The 16,953-nt window shown below is 35.1% G+C and overlaps 1 protein-coding gene across 4 annotated transcripts in view; it reads left to right on the plus strand.

Moving 5' to 3' along the window:
- ITGAV (integrin subunit alpha V) overlaps positions 1-16,953 on the plus strand; it is a 91,425-nt gene that overhangs the window by 46,188 nt on the left and 28,284 nt on the right. For 2 of the 4 annotated variants that reach the window (XM_036924885.2, XM_036924886.2), the window contains exons 5-13: positions 3,064-3,125; positions 5,031-5,076; positions 7,521-7,646; positions 8,739-8,783; positions 9,584-9,627; positions 9,714-9,770; positions 11,907-11,959; positions 12,364-12,566; positions 15,675-15,866. In XM_036924885.2, coding sequence (XP_036780780.1) covers positions 3,064-3,125; positions 5,031-5,076; positions 7,521-7,646; positions 8,739-8,783; positions 9,584-9,627; positions 9,714-9,770; positions 11,907-11,959; positions 12,364-12,566; positions 15,675-15,866 — 828 coding nt within the window. The remainder of the gene's footprint in view (positions 1-3,063; positions 3,126-5,030; positions 5,077-7,520; positions 7,647-8,738; positions 8,784-9,583; positions 9,628-9,713; positions 9,771-11,906; positions 11,960-12,363; positions 12,567-15,674; positions 15,867-16,953) is intronic. The other 2 variants (XM_057503800.1, XM_036924888.2) reach the window with 2 other exon arrangements.

The following is a 16,953-nucleotide window of genomic DNA, read 5'->3' on the forward strand; positions in this document are numbered from 1 at the left end:
TAATTCTCTTCTGTGGGTAGCATTGCTTATGAGTAGGGTTAATTTAAATTAATTGGCTAATTATCCAGAAATTATCCCCTTTTGTGAGAATTACAAAAAAAGGGGGTAACTAAAAGAGTAAAACTGTTGAGTCTGTTATCATTTGGAAAATATTGCAAGTGTCATGTTTAAAAACGTTCACTTTCATTAGACCCCCAGTTCTAAATGTGTTATGAGGATGGCTTTGTATTTTGCTCTTTATAGAACATTAAGTCAGGGTCTGGCCATCTCCTGAAATTCTGAGCTATGTTTTTATAGTTTTGTTATTGTTAGCTTTAAAATGAATGTATAAGAATTGTGTGTATTAGGAACACATGTATCTCTTTACTAGTACTCATAATACATTAGAGAACACCTAGCAACTACAGGGTATTAATAGGAATTGTCGATTCGAGTTTTTAACTCTCAGATCACAACTCATTGTTTTATGAAGTCAAAATAGTGGGTCATTGTAAGTCCAGGGAAAGGAAATCCCGGGGCAAAATACCCCTAAAAACCAAAATCAGTCGAAGGGAGAAATAAAGTTTAAAACTTGTTTATTGCTGACAAACTGCAGTCCCAGGCCATCTTTTTCTCTCTGCCAGCAGCCACAACACACTGGCCCTCCCCTCACCTCTCAGGTACAGATAAGCCCTCTGTTGGCCAGGTAATTACCCACTGATATGGAGATGAACTTCTCCACCCCTGAGGAAAGATGCAAATGCACTAAAGCCATACTTCTTTCCACCTCTTAGTGCCTATTGATATGCAGATATACTAAAGCCAGGCGAGATATTCTGGAAATGCTGCAATTTTACCCACAGTCCACCCCTTCCAGAAATCACACCTTACAATTTACTCTATCTCCCTCTTCCAACCAATCTAGTGACATGCAATAGCAACAGCAATAAAATCTTGATAATCCTCAAGCCAGAGGATTCAGCCTATGCAGATTAACTAAATGTACCTTACAGCACAATCTCTCACTAAGCACAAAATACGTTTCTACACTTGTTTACTCATTCTTAACAATCATGGTAGATTGCTCACAAAACTTTTACCAAACATGAGACAAAGTCAGGCCTCTCTTTAAACATTATTTTCTTGACAACAGCAACACAATCATAATTTTCAAGCCAGAGGATTCAGCTAGGTTGCTTTACAGCACAATCTCTCACTAAGCACAAAATACGTTTCTACACTTGTTTACTCATTCCTAACAATCATGTCAGATTGCTCACAAAACTTTTACCAAACATGAGACAAAGTCAAGCCTCTCTTTAAACATTATTTTCTTGACAACAGCAACACAATCATAATTGGATTCAGCTAGGTTCAAAGTCCCATGCAGATTAAGTCCAAAGCTGCTCCATTCCAGCCATCACGCGGCAGCTGCCGCCAGGGGGCGCATCCAGGAAGCAAATAACCGTGATTGTCAGGGCCCAATTTGCTGTTATTACAGGAATACACAGAAGGCCAGCTTCCAGCCCTTACTCCAAGGTGTCAGAAGAGCCAGCCATTGCCGATCCATGTGTTGAAATGTCCAGGGCCATGTCCATTTTACTCCTAATTGCTGCACCCATCCTTGCAACACATGTCCAATAAAGTGGGTACCTCAATCGCTCTCAGTAACTGGCGACCGACCATAGGCTGCAGAGAGACGCTCTAGGCCCCTCTTGGTGGTTTGCTGATCTTCACAACGTGCAGGGCACTCCTTCCGGGCTTGGCTGACTTCTTCAAAGGTGAAAGACAAGCATACCAATGGGCCTACATTGTCTTTTGAGGTGTCTGTGCCACACCACTCCGTGGTCTTTGGGTCCAGGCTTGCACCCACCCCGTGATGGGATAGGAGGTCATTACCTTGGTTGGAGCTGTTCTGGTGATGGGCTCTGTAGCCAGCAAGGCGTGGTACACAGCAGCCAGTTGCTTTAAGGTGACCCGGACCTTTGCTCCTTTCCATGGCTGTGGCCAGGCTCCAGCTGGCAGCAAGAGCAGCAGCAGTGGCAGAAGCAGCAGCCTTAGGCTCAGGCCACGGACCAGGGTCAGCGTGGCCAGCAGTGGTGGTCGCGCCTCCACGACCACACAAGTGTAGACACATGTCCCTTGGCGCGAGCGCCACTTCTCCCCATCATTTCTAGGGGCGGCCCTCCCAAAGGTCGTACCCATTATGACAGATTTCGGGTTCACAGGAATCCTGCCAATACTACGCCAATTGTAAGTCCAGGGAAAGGAAATCCCGGGGCAAAATACCCCTAAAAACCAAAATCAGTCGAAGGGAGAAATAAACTTTAAAATCCGTTTATTGCTCACAAACTGCAGTCTCAGTCGTCTTTCTTCTCTGCTCCAGTAGCCACAACACACCTGCCCTCCCCCTCACCTCTCAGGTACAGATAAGCGCTCTGTTGCCCAGGTAATCACCCATTGATATGGAGATGAACTTCTCCACCCCTGAGGAAAGATGCAAATGCACTAAAGCCATACTTCTTTCCACCTCTGAATGCCTATTGATATACAGATATACTAAAGCCAGGAGAGAGATTCTGGAAATGCTACAATTTTACCCACAGTCATAAACCAGTAATTTTTAAAAAGTGGAATGGAATGTAACAAAATAGAAAATACCAGAATATATTGTACATAATAATAGTGATACTGTTTTGTTAAATTATGACTTATTTATATACCTATTATGAACACAAAATGTGTGTATGTTGGGTTGTATGGGCTGTGACATAAAATATATCTTGCTGTGGGTTGTGGTTAAAAATAAGAAGTTTGAAATACACCATCTTAGGTGATCTTTCTGTTCCCTAGTGACTAGTCCAGGTACTTTAATCTTTCTCTGTTGCCGTATCAGAGAAAGTGGTAAATGCATACGAACTTTTTTAGAATGCAATGACAACTCAGTAAGTGCCTGATGAATGACCATTCCCAGAAACTAGTATATTATCTTATGATGACTGTGATATCAGCTTTTTCTCATGTTTTGTTTTGTGTTATTTGTTTGTTTTGGGTTTTTGTATATGTCCAATCTTTTTATTTTAGAAAATATTGATGCTGATGGACAGGGATTTTGTCAAGGAGGATTCAGCATTGATTTTACTAAAGTAAGTTCTCATTTAAGGCTGAATGAGATCCAGATCTATATTATTACGTAAACCATGGTTAAAAATTAATTGGTCAGTACTTCAGCTTCTCTGTAACTGTTAACTGTTCTAGAAAACAGCTAATTAAAATGACCCATGCATTCTTTGCTTTATATTATTCTCTCCATAGTTGACATTTCTTATTTGAAATAGACATCAAAATGGGATTAGAGGACAACAGAAAATCTCAGTAAATGGAAGACAACTATTACGACTTAATGTTAAATTTCCAGTTAGGTTAATTTGTAGAAAATTGAAATTTTCTATTTTTGAGGGACACGATTTTTTTACAAACATTATTAATAGGAGCTTTATTACAAAATTAGAGTTTAGTTACATAAAAGCTGAGAAATATGCATGTTTGCTATCTATTATGTGTCTCAGGCACCAAATTTGAAGCAAATTTAATCCTTGTAAGAAATCTCAGATGCAGGGCTCAGTGTATTTTTAACTAAGCTTATCTAAGCTTATGTGCTCTCTAGAGTTGATAGTTTTATCTATTTTTCTAAAATAAGAATTCCTTTTATATTTCCAAAGGAAAATTTTCTTAAGTACTTTTCTTTCTATCATTTTCTTCTGTGTGGGGAGGTTTTTTTTTTTTGGTGGAATATATGAACATTTTGATTATCAAATTGAGATTATTAATTTACTCTTAGAGAGGTCTCAAAAATATATTGATTGATTAAAAGTAGAGCTTCCTTAGAAATCTAAATATGGCTTTCTTGGAAAATGTGAGCAAACAAGAATGTCTTAAATTTATTAAAACAACAGAAACTATAATCATGTAATTCATAAAAATTAAAACATTTTCTTATTTTTAAATTTATATTTTAACTTTATTAATGGTTTTTTAGACTAGTGTTGATATACTCTCCTTACTAAGTAATTGACTTAAATTTTATTTGAAATTCATAATTCAAAATTACTCATACTTATAATTCAAAGTTGGATAAGCAAAAGAAAGAAAGGGAAAGTATATTAAAATAAGAAGTTTGAACTTTCATGATATATTTTCAAATGGGTGTTGTATTTCTTTATAAGAGTCCATGTTTTCTGTGCCTATGCCTGTACAATCATACCCCCAGAAATAGTCTCATACTCTGAATAGTCACTGCTGAATTAACTGTTTACTTACTTTAACTCATTTCTGAGAAAAGGTGTCATTTTAAAGCAGACAACTTGGAATATGTTTAAATAGCCAGAGTGGGAGATTTGTGTATTACATGCTTGAAAGAGCTGTATGTACATTTGCAGGGAAAAAATTTTTATCTTACCTCCAACAAGAAGTTTCCAAAATATGCTCAAACACTAAATACTTAGATACATATAGTTTCTTACAGATATAAAAAATAATAAAGTATAATTTGTTATACAATGTACTCTGAAAATTTACCTCCTAACTTCACTCCTGTTAAGATCTGCATGACACTAAGAATCATTTTCCTTTAGCCAAAAAAATTTTAACGAAATTTGCCTATGTAGTCACAAATGTAATACATAAAATTAAGGAGTGACTTTTTTCCTTATTGTAAACCAAAAATACTTTGCATTAATAATTCATGACAAATGTGTAAAGCAGCCAAGAACCACAGGATCAATGTGTGTATATATATATTTGTGTATTTTCATATACTAAATGAGTGTACTGTAACTTTCCTTTTTGATTTTTATTGTATTTTAGAAAAGGTGCAATGAAAATTACTGAAGCAGCACTAGATAAGTTTGAGATTTATAATTTTGCCTTAACATGTGTTATATAATATATATATACATGTGTATATATAGCTTTTATGTTTATTACATTGCTTTCAGTTTTTAAGTCTACATATTTTTTTAAGTGTATCTTTTTTTTTAAATTTAATCTAGGCTGATAGAGTACTTCTTGGGGGTCCTGGTAGCTTTTATTGGCAAGGTAGGTTAATATTTTTTAAATTACCCAGTAATGATTGTGTTTTCAGACGCACCTGGCTTATAATGTGCCTATGAGATTTTTCAAACTATTTAAAAAATGAAATGGAAAAGCACAATTTAAATGTATAATCAGTATCTGTTACACAGTATTCTATTTTTAAAAAGAACTATAACATCAATTTATAATGAAATATATATAAAAAAATAACATTTTATAATATATTTTTTTTCTAGTAAAAAAATACAATATTTTAAAAGTAAACTTACAAAGTAATTTAAAGTAATTTACTTTTATTGCCTGTGGTATGTACTTCTCCATCTCTGTACTTTAGAGTTTGTGATTTAAACATCAAAAAGTATGTGGGACTGACCTGTAATGGGCAAATTCTGGCATTCTGAAAGCTCATGGTTTCGAAAGTATTTTGAGTTTGCTCGTTAGAATATTTAAATGTTTATTTTTTCATTAATCACTGACATCAAGAATGATTTCTTTGTGTTTTGGGGAGTTTTTAAAATAGAGGATCTTACTAAGTTTCAAAAGAATGTAATTAAACTGGCATTGATGTAAAGATAAAACACTAGATTCTTCAGGCATTCTGGGAGACCTAATAAAATTGCCATTTGAACAAGTGAATAGTATAGATCATTATTTGCTGCAGTTTGAAAATAGGTAACTAAATCTGCATATTTACTTACTTTATATTTAATTTATGATTAGATGTACACCATTATTTATGTAACTAATACATTCACCTGTTTATTTTCTGCCAAAAAGTGCTGTTTACAAGGTCAGAACTCTTATTTATTGGCATTCTGATATTCAAGCATTATGAGCATTTGGAAGAAATGGAAAAAACTATGACTATTAATTTGGAAGTACTTTCTAATTATGAATTTTATTTCTGTATTTTACACTATGCTTCTTTGTAGGAGAACCCATACTTTTGCTTTTTAGAAAGAAAAGCTAAAGAAAGAGATTTGCTGAAGGAAACTAAGAAGGAACGAGAAATGAGAATTTTACTTATAAATTGAAAGGGGTGGCAAAGGAGAGAAAGAAGAGAAAAATTAGGCAAAGATGTATCAGGATGTGAGACATACTAACACTAAAATTTGAATTTCTATGAATTATACATCGGTTGGAAAATGAAATGATTTGGAAAATTATAATTGAGTTCTACAGTTTTAAAATGAAACCAAAAATAGCAGTTCTAATTGTATATGAGAAAATAGATATTAACACTTTCTAGTTAAAAAACATGGATTTATTTTTCTTCCTTACTGCAAGGTATGGCATTCAGTGGAAGAAGGGAAGTGTCTGATGAGCGTGCCTGGGAACCAAAGATAGGTTTTTGTGATTCTCAGTCAGGATTGCTTGTTAAAGCTGTCATTTTAAGAGACACAGCAGTGAACATATTTAAATGACTTGTTTTTTTTTTAACACCTTGCATATTATACAATGTATACATTCCTATTTATTATAAATTAGGACAGCTATTGATACTATGTTCACTGGAGTTTTGTTATAATGGTCTAGAATATGTAACAAAGAACTCAGTGGTTGGGCAGAGGAAATTTTGTTTTAATATGATTAAAACCAGGTAGTGTTAGAATGAATTTTTCATAGATCTCAGAATTGTTTTTGTAAAAATAAACTGATAACGTTGTTTTATTCTAAAGAGATAATGACTTTTCTTATGTTCTTTCATTCAAGAAATACTTAACTGAATTCCTTCTGTGTTAAGTACTGTTCAGTTTAGGCACAGAGGATAAGCAGTGACCCAGATAGAAAGTGCTTTTTCCTCTGGAGAGTCAACCTGGGTGACTGGACAGATTGGAACATAACTGAAAACTTTAGCTATTATGAATTTCTTTCTAAAACAGCAGAAATGAAGAAGTTATTTTCCCCATGTTATGGAGATGGTATTTGATAAATCAGCAACCTTTCTTGGGGTAGGGGACAATATGATTTTATGTAGTTATCTAGATTTCTTGTGTAATAAGGTTGTGAAGAATGGTGAACTCAGCCATTCAGGCTGCTTCATAAAGGTATCCAAGTAGCTCATTAAAAAGAAATTCAGTTGAACCAAATTATTCTTATTCTAAAGGCAAAAGCATTCAATTATTTCAGTAGATTTTTTATTTTTTAATGGATTTGGTTGGGAAACAGCCCTTGATATTATTACTAAATTTAATTAACATTGTTTTTTTACTGTATTATGAGATATCGTATATTCATAAATTTTTATTAGCAGAGACTAATTTTAAGTACTAGCTTGAAAAGAAATAATTGCTTAAAAATAATATTTCAAATTTAGTATTATGAAGAGTTATTTAAGGCTGAAAATTAGAAATACTAATATCTAATGCTGTTTTCTTTCATGCAGGTGCCATCCATCTGCATCATAAAATTCTCATTAGAAACTTATTTTATATGTACTTTTTCAGGTCAGCTTATTTCAGATCAAGTGGCAGAAATCGTATCTAAATATGACCCCAAAGTTTACAGCATCAAGTATAATAACCAATTAGCAACCCGGACTGCGCAAGCTATTTTTGATGACAGTTACTTGGGTAGGTAAAACCAAAATAGGGATTCACTGTATGAAGTGGTGGTGTATTAGTCCTGTACTTTATGTGCTGCTTCAAGTAGGGAACTGGTTTCTGTGAAATTGATTAAAGTTTTTTTAAAAGATAAAGAACATGCAATTTCACATTGTTAATTGCATACTTTTTCAGTAGCTGAAATTTAAGAGATTATTTATACAATGATAATAATAGTAGATTATCTTTAAAATATGTTGTTATTCCCATTTTGTAGGTAAAGAAAATGAGGTACATTGCCTAAAGTCACTCGTTTAGAACTTACTGTTCTGAGATTCAAACCCAGGCTGTCTGACCTTGCACTTTTATTCACTGTTACTCACCTTGTTAAACTTTGGTCTTTAGGATTTTTTAAGCTTTTGTTCTCTCTAAATTTCTCCTATCCATAATCCAAGTAACACGTGACAGAAGTAGTGCTTTGCTGATTGAGAAAATGTTTTATGTTTTTGCTCCTTTATTGATGAATTGCTAAGATGCCTTTTTAAAAAATGACCTATAACATTATATTAGTTTCAGGTGTACAACATGATTCAATATTTGTATACATTGAAAGATGATTACCACAAGTAGTTAAAGTCCATCACCACACAGTTATAATTTTTTTTCTTTATGATGAGAACTGTTAAGATCTACTCTCCAGCAACTTTCATTATATAATACAGTATTATTAACCATAGTCACCATGCTACACATACATCCCATTGTTTATTTATCTTGTAACTGTAAGTTTGTACCTTTCTCCCCCCTACCACCTCTGGCAATCACCAGTCTAGTCTCTGTATCTGTGAGAAATTTACCCTCTTTTTAAGTGACTCTTGTAAAATTGATAAAACGTTCTTGTTTTTCTAATAGAGATATACCGTTTGAGGACTAGGCTCAATTATTTCCTTTAAGATTCATTTATCTCATATATATATGAATCTCTTACCACTAGAGGACAACATACTGTGTAACTAAAGGAATTGCTTGAGAATATTTTCGAGCAAAGCCAACTCAGCAAGTGTGTGACGGTAACTAACTGTTCCTGCCCTGATGGAGTTTCACCTTTGGTTCCCTGTTTAGGTTACTCGGTGGCCGTCGGAGATTTCAATGGTGATGGCATAGACGGTATGATGCACTTGGATATATTTAATCCCTTTTTACAAGTGTAGACTAAACATTTGAAACGTTGCATTGAGGAATTTCAGGAGTTAAAGAGTTTTGAAACTACTATTATGGAATATAACAGGAGAAATAAGGGAGATGTTCGTATGTGGATGGCAGCTTGGTCTCCGTTAAAGTCTAGCAGCTGCCGCTGCGGGGGCCGTGGTCTCCTCCCACCTGTTCTTTCCAGCCGCTGCTGTCCCAGTGTCTTCAGCTCCTCCTTTTGCTTCCAGTAAATGCAGTCTTGGGGAGGCTTAGTTTCTTCTTTCTTTAGATATAATTTGTGACTTTCTGGCTTCTGTCTGTAAGGTGACCCCTTCCTCTCTCTGTCCATCCATCTTCCTGTAGAGCTCAGTTTAGGAATCATAAAATTTATCTGTTCTGATCACATTCTTGTGCCACTGACACCTCTACCCTGGTTCAGTTTGTTCTGTATTATGTGTAACTGTGAAGCAGAGCTTTTCTTTGTCCTTGGGTCACCTGATCTAATCTGCTCTCCTTTTAGCAAGATTACACATTCCTTGAGGGCACGCATGCATTTATTGGAGGGTCCTCATAAAGCTTTCTATATTTCATAAGCATTTGATTTTGTGATTAAAAACTGGAGTACTCCATTATTATAGAGTACCACTTTTAAAAAAAATCTCTCACTTATTTGCTACTGAAATAACAACGCAAGACTTAAAGCTTTCTGACATATCTACTGCCTCCTGCAATTTCCAATGTTGGTCTTAAAAATGAGTAATTACGTGTTTTCTTTTCAGACTTTGTTTCAGGAGTTCCAAGAGCTGCAAGGACTTTGGGAATGGTAGGAAAATTAAAAGGTGTTTTTAAAAATTTCTTGGGTATCTTATATTTTACTGTATCTCATATATTTTCATTTTTCCTATATAGGTTTATATTTATGATGGGAAAAACATGTCCTCCTTACACAATTTCACTGGTGAGCAGGTATGCTTTTAAAGTGTGTTTTTTTTTTTTTTTTACTTAGCAGTTTAACACCAGCATTTCCTAATGTCTGAAAACTTCTTCATGGCAATATCATAATGGTTTAGTATATAATATATAATGAATACTGGTTTTATATTCAATATTATAGATATTAAGTGAGCTTTAAAAAGTTCACCTTGGTTTTAACCGTAACCAAAATAATTTGCTTAAGCAAAGCCTTTTGTAATTGCATATTATGGCTTTTTTTTGTTTTTTCAAGGAAATACTCAAATTGCACATGAACATGTCACACACACACAACCACGGAAACTTTCTTATACTATGCTGATGACATTAAAATTTCCTTTAAGGAATGATTTATGCCTTTTAATTTTACTAGATACAAAGCAAAGCATGGCAGAGATGCATGTATTATAGATACTATAAGTAAACTTCATTTGTACATGAAATAAAACATTCTTTAGCTAAAAAGTCAAGTAGTACTAGACATTCTCTATATATACAGTTATTTAATAATATCCTGTATTGTATGTCTCAGAATTAAATGACAAGTTAGAAATAATAAAGGAAAAATTAACCAGGCACAATAAAAACAAATGTCTCCTAGTTTGCAGATCCAGGATTCAAGTCCACTTGCTGTTCAGTAGAGATTGTTGGGTTTCGCGAGAGAAGTGATAGAAATAAGGACTTGGACTGATGGTCCCTGGAAATCTCTTCCCATTTGTGTGGCAGTTTGAGTTGATGCACAGCATGGAGTGGCATGTAGTTGACAGGCCAGTAGGGTTGCAGGGGTGGTTATTCATTTGTGTGGCTGTGACTTCTTCATGTCAGGCAGCTTCTTGTGTGGGTTCTGGATCATGGTGCATGCAGTCTGTGAGGCTTTCTCTGTTCCCTCCAAGTTATTTTATGGGGCGAAAACATGGACTTTGCAAAGTTAGGACAGACCCAGGCTCTCCATACACCATTTCACTGCAGTGGATGAGATATTTACCACTGTAAATCTGGTGGCTCATTTATAAAATGGGGATACTGGTAACCTCCTCATGGGGTTGAAGTAAGAATCAAATATTTCAGTCATGGTGGCCAGGTAAAACTTCCTCAGTAAATGTCTTCCTTCCTTTACACTTTCAGGCAGCCCAGGAAGAGTATTTATTCTGTTAGATTCTGGTCAACACATCAATATGTGATACACTTTATCACACATGCTGTCATCTTATAATTGAATACAGACTGTGCCTTTCATTTTCTCAATTCTGCTGTGTCAACCCAAAGTAGATAATGTAGGACCCTCCCTTACATTTCCTCCTGATAGCTCAGCTAGTCAAATTTTGGAAGCTCTGCTAACTTTCCTCTCTTTGGTTTGTTGACTCATTTTTCACCTTAGTTCATCTTTAACTTGTCATCTTTCCTAGTTTTGCTTTGAATTTTGGGCTATCTATGTTTAGAACTTTACTTTTTCACATTTATTTCCAGCCAGGCTGCTCTCTCTGTGATGGCCAGCATTCTCCTGTGGTGGGAGAGAGGACATTCCTTCTCTGTCCACTTACTAAGCCTGTCATAAACCCAGAAACATTCGTACTATGTGTAATTCAAGAACAGACCCACAGGAAGTCATCAATTGAGATGTGAGACAAAATGAGCTCATTCCATATGGTCCCAAGCAGTAATTGCTTTAGAGTAGCAGGAGTTTCACATAGGGAGCGCCAGTTGTGATCTGTTAATAATTATTATCTATTATCTTTATTGCATAGACTTCCATTTGTAACTTCTTGGGCTCAACTAAAACATCTGTCTGTGCCTCTGTGTCTTTCTGATAGTGTGTATCTGGCATCTTTTGGGTAGCAGAGAGGAAAGAATAGGTTAGGTCTAGGAAGGAGCATTGATTGTATTTGGACTTACATGGCATGTTGTTGAAGACACTGAAATGGTAAACATGGGATTGCCCAGAAAGTAAACGAGCTTTATCACCTGATTATCACTGTGTTGGTAGAGTAAACAAAAGAGAAGAAATTTAGATTGAAGCACTATATGCGCCGAAAACAATAACCCTTTCTACTTGATAAATATACTACAAATATTAATTGTCTGAACTAGTTGGATGAAATGTAAACATTTCATTTTCATCTTGTTATCCAGATGGCTGCATATTTTGGATTTTCTGTCGCTGCCACTGACATTAATGGGGATGAGTAAGTTTAAAAAAATACTTCCAGAAACAATTTTCCTTTCATGTTTATGAACGTTTTACTAAAACTAAGCATTTTTTCCTCGATTTTTATGTCCCCTCCCAGCTAATCTTTCTACTTAAGGAACCACTTTGAAGCAGCTTTATCAACTGCTAGAAAACTTCTATGTTGTTCATAATTCCTTTCAATAGCTTTTATAATATGAAGGAATAAAGTGATTTTTGTGAATTACTTACAGTTTCTTAAAAGTGTTGCAGGAAGGATTAAATTTGAAATGATCATTTTTTGCTTTGGTGTGGCTATGAGAGATGTGGAACGGGGGAAACTGACTTCTATTAAGAAAGGAAATGACTAATAATCAGATGGAATTTAATCATGCTTTGGTGAAAAAGATTCTTTTCTTTTAGTTTTGCAGATGTGTTTATTGGAGCACCTCTCTTCATGGATCGTGGTTCTGACGGCAAACTCCAAGAAGTAGGGCAGGTCTCAGTGTCTCTGCAGAGAGCTTCGGGAGAATTCCAGACCACCAAGTTGAATGGGTTTGAGGTCTTCGCAAGGTTTGGCAGTGCCATAGCACCTTTGGGAGATCTGGACCAGGATGGCTTCAATGGTAAGATCAAAGTTCAGCAACTGTGAGCCGCTAATTATCCGTGTTCAACTGTAAAATCCTGTACCCTCATCTGTAGAAGTTTATGTGAGCAGACCTCCTTCTGGAAAGGATTTGAGTGATAGTGAGTGACATCTCCAGTTAAGTGACAGGTTGCTCTTTTTTTTTAACAATTGGAGCAAAAATGTCAAAACTCCATTCGTATTATTCATGCAGCCTCGTTAGGTTTTTGGCTGGTTAATTTCTGAAAGGAAACCTGCATTCCCGGGGAGTCCAGGTGACCTGGTCATTTTGTCTCTGTCCTGCCTTGCAGGAGTGCCCTCTGCTGTCCATTTAGATACAAGTGTAAAAAACGCTTGGAGGCACATTGTCAAAGTGATGCCAACTCTAAGGTATTAAAGGTATGAATTGCCATTAATAATTTTAAAGCTGTAAGTCTGTTATGGCTGTCTAAGATATTCTAAGGGAAGTGATATCTCCCTTCATGGGGGCATATCAAAAGTATAATTGTTTTATAATAGTCCCATGTAATAATTTAATTAATAGCTGTAGATAAAAAATCAAAATTGGCTTTTACTACACAATAAAATATGTATTACAAATTGCCAAGTTTTTTTTTTAAAAAGAATACTATTAAAAACCTTTCTAGAGATCACAAAATAGACAGTTGATAAACTCATACATATAAATGATATATAAATATATATTATAAATAAATATAAATACCATAATATAAATTTATATATTAAATACACACAAATATATATTTCTATAAATACATGATATGTATATGATTCATAAATATATACATATATATATTTATATATATATATTATATGAATATATATGATTCTTTTATCTCCCAAGTAGTAGTGGAAAAGGAAAATGCATATTTGACCTCAAGACTCCACTCCTGCCTCATGGGTAGTTTTAGGTCATGCACTGGAGGTATGATCTTTTAAGATTAACCCTAGAAATTTTTAATGTTAGTGAAAGACTACTCAAAGGGACATTTTATTTCCTAAAATACAGTCTTAAAGCTTTTTATTGCCAAGAGAATTTAACATAAATCAAATGGAACTCTGGTATGAAGTTCAAAATAGAACTTGGAAAGAATACCACAGAACAGATCAAACCATTACTTATTGATAACAAAAGCTACCTTGCAAACACAGAGCCAAATGTGAGGTGCTACCTTGAATAAGTTTAATGAGCTCTTACTGTATAGCTGGGCCTGTGTGTCCAGATTTTCTTGGAGAGCCTGGACAAGTTTACTGTCACCTTGTTTTGAGGATATTTTAGCCACTTTATAGAGGATCTTCTCAATATCCTGATCCAGCCAACATCTCAACCTGCTTTCTATATTTTAATTAAATGTATTATTTGTGAACATAACAATTCTAAACAACAGCTGAAAAACATTGATGTTTTACGAAGAGACTTTACTTTTAGAGAGAGATACCATAGAGGCTAACTTTGTTCTCCCACGGTTTCTCCTAGGGTCTCACTGATTGTTCCAAACAGGACATTGTGAATGTAATGTCTTCAGTGGAACTTGATCTAAGCCATATTTATATATGTATGCATAAACTCATAGTTTATATATAGGTATAGTTTATATTCAAAGTGAACTATTATAACCCGGGTCTTTTCTTTGTTTGGAGCTCATGAGATTTACCCTTTGTTATGCTGTTGCTCCTATATTCCTCCCTTCCACTTAATGGAAAAACCCTAGTTATCATCAAGAGAGATACTGAAAAAACAACAATAAAGTTGCGTTCCACAGTTATGTGCCCTTTTTGCCAATACCCCTGCAGAAGGGCAGAGGGGAAAAAAACATAGCAGAAAGCAACTGAAATGATCAAAGGAGGAAGTTATTTGAATGAAAAGTAGGACTTTCCAGACTGGACAGATGCTAGCTAAGAGAAGAAATTACTAAAATGTATGAAATAATGAAAGTTTTAGAAAAGTTCAAGATAATTTTTACTTAGTGATTTCTCGACATTAGAGCCATCTTCTGTTGGAAAATTGTATTTTAATAAATACTTAACATATGTGGTCAATTTAGAAGTTATGCTTTTCTTTTGAAACTTAAAAAAGGATAAAGAAGGACTCTCACATAACTTAAATGTTACTTTCTTTTTAAGGAAAAATGGATTCTTACTTGGTGCTTACTGCAGGCCAAGCATTGGACTGAGTACTAAGTTAGAGCCTTTCCATGTCTTTAAGGAATTTAGCATCAGTAGAGGCAACTTTTATGTACAAGTGAACACTAGAATGTAATCATTGCAGTATTTAAAATACCCCTGGGCATAATGGTCTTATATAAGAGATGAAAGTGTCCATGATGTCTTAGAGGATGTCTAAGGAAATTGAGAGTGTTGGGAACGGCTGGTATCTCATAACTGATGTTTTGTGGAGGAACCATAGAGTAAACACATAATGGGGAAATTCAGGTAGTGATAAAGGCTGGGTTAAAATAAAACAAAAAAGGTCAAGGTAATGGGATAGAATGCCTACAGAGAGTGTGATTGAGAGAGGAGAGTCATTGTTTCATAGTGTGGCCAGTGAAGACTTCTCTGAGAAGATGACATTTGATCTATGATTTGGACAAACAGAAGAAGCAAAACTTAGACCCCTGAGCAAGAGGCATTAAGGCAGAAGGAAAAGCAAGCATAAACCCATAGATGGGAACTAGTTCAATGTGTTTAAGAAACAGAAGAAGGCCAGGATTGGTAGGAAGAGTGAGTAAGGGTAAGAATGGGAATGGGGGGCTGTGGTGTATGGAAGGGAAGGAATGAGTGGACAAACTAGGTAACATTTAGATGCTTTGGGAAACAGTGGAAAGATTTTTAAAGGGAGGTGATGTGATACTAACATTTGGCAGTTTGGAGGAGAATGGAATATAGGGGCAAGAGTAGAAGTGGTGCAATGTGAACTTTCTAACAGCAAACCTGTATTAAGATAATCTCTGTATACATAAGTACTAAGACTTCCTTATCTCTGCCCCCGGCTGCCTCCTCTCCTTTCTGCTTTCCTCCCCTTCCCCTTTCTTCCTCTTTTTACTTCTCACCGTCTCTTCCCCCTTCCCCTCCTCCTTTTTCCCCACAGATATTGCAATTGCTGCTCCATATGGAGGTGAAGATAAAAAAGGAATTGTTTATATTTTTAATGGGAGATCAACAGGCTTGAATTCGGTACCATCTCAAATCCTCGAAGGGAAGTGGGCTGCTCGGAGTATGCCACCAAGCTTTGGCTATTCAATGAAAGGGGCCACGGATATAGACAAAAATGGATATCCAGGTGCTTTCCTAGAAACACAAAAAGTTTCTTAGATTTTTTTTACTCCTAATGGCAAATAGTCCTACTGCTCTCTTGACTTATGTTATAAGTCATTTCAGTTCAATATTTCAAGTATTGTGCAAGCCCCTACTGTACTCTTGTTACTAAAGGGGATTGAATCAAAGACAGCTCCATTTCCTGGGAGTTTCTAATATAAAACACATACTCTGAGTTTTTCTTTTTTTTTTTTTAAGTCTGTAATGAAATGTCAGAGGAAAATACTGCAGAAGCATAAGCAAAAGTAAATGCTCATTCTAAGTTATTAAATGTCAACAATTGTTTCTGTGTTTTGAATGATCTAGCAATTTTTTGGAGTCGACTTAATCATTTTTAAATCATATATTATCTCATTTAAATCTCCCAGTAAGGTTGTTGAGGAATATAATGTAGCTCAGCTCATTATATACCATTTTCTGGATGAGAAAGGAGATGGAGAAAAGTAATTTGCCCAGTGTTGCCCATTGGTTTGAGCCAACACAGGAAGTGAGGCCTGTTTTGGCTCTTAAGTACTTTGGAGTATTATAATGGATCTGGGATCATAGTGGATCTATTCTGTAAATGAAATGCAGTGCAGAAAATGTGGATGACCTTTGTTGTTGAAACAGTTAATATGAGCTCAATATAGATGTTGAAGTGCTTTTAGAAATGGGATTTGAGATTGATTTTTATCTATGTTAGTATTATTTCAAGAGATTTTTGGTTATAAATGCAATATGTTTGTTACAGAACTTTTAGAAAACACAGCCAAGCATATGTTTGAATCTTTTTTTCCAGTGCATTCACACATTTTTTTAAAACAAAGTAGAATTATGTGTTATGCACGGTTACTGTTAAAACCATATTTTATTCACTTAAAGTATAAGACACATTTCCTATATTAATCATTCTTCTTCTAAAACATGTTTTATATTTTCCATTCTATCAGATGACTGTGTTGTACCTTATTTAAGTTTATTTGGGGCATTTATGTCCTTGTATATGATTCTCATGCAAACCCCTTTTTCCTTAGGACAAGAATTCTAGAATTGCTGTTAGATATGTGCCTTTG

Source organism: Manis pentadactyla, chromosome 6 (assembly GCF_030020395.1).
Source record: "Manis pentadactyla isolate mManPen7 chromosome 6, mManPen7.hap1, whole genome shotgun sequence".
NCBI classification, from domain to species: domain Eukaryota; kingdom Metazoa; phylum Chordata; class Mammalia; order Pholidota; family Manidae; genus Manis; species Manis pentadactyla.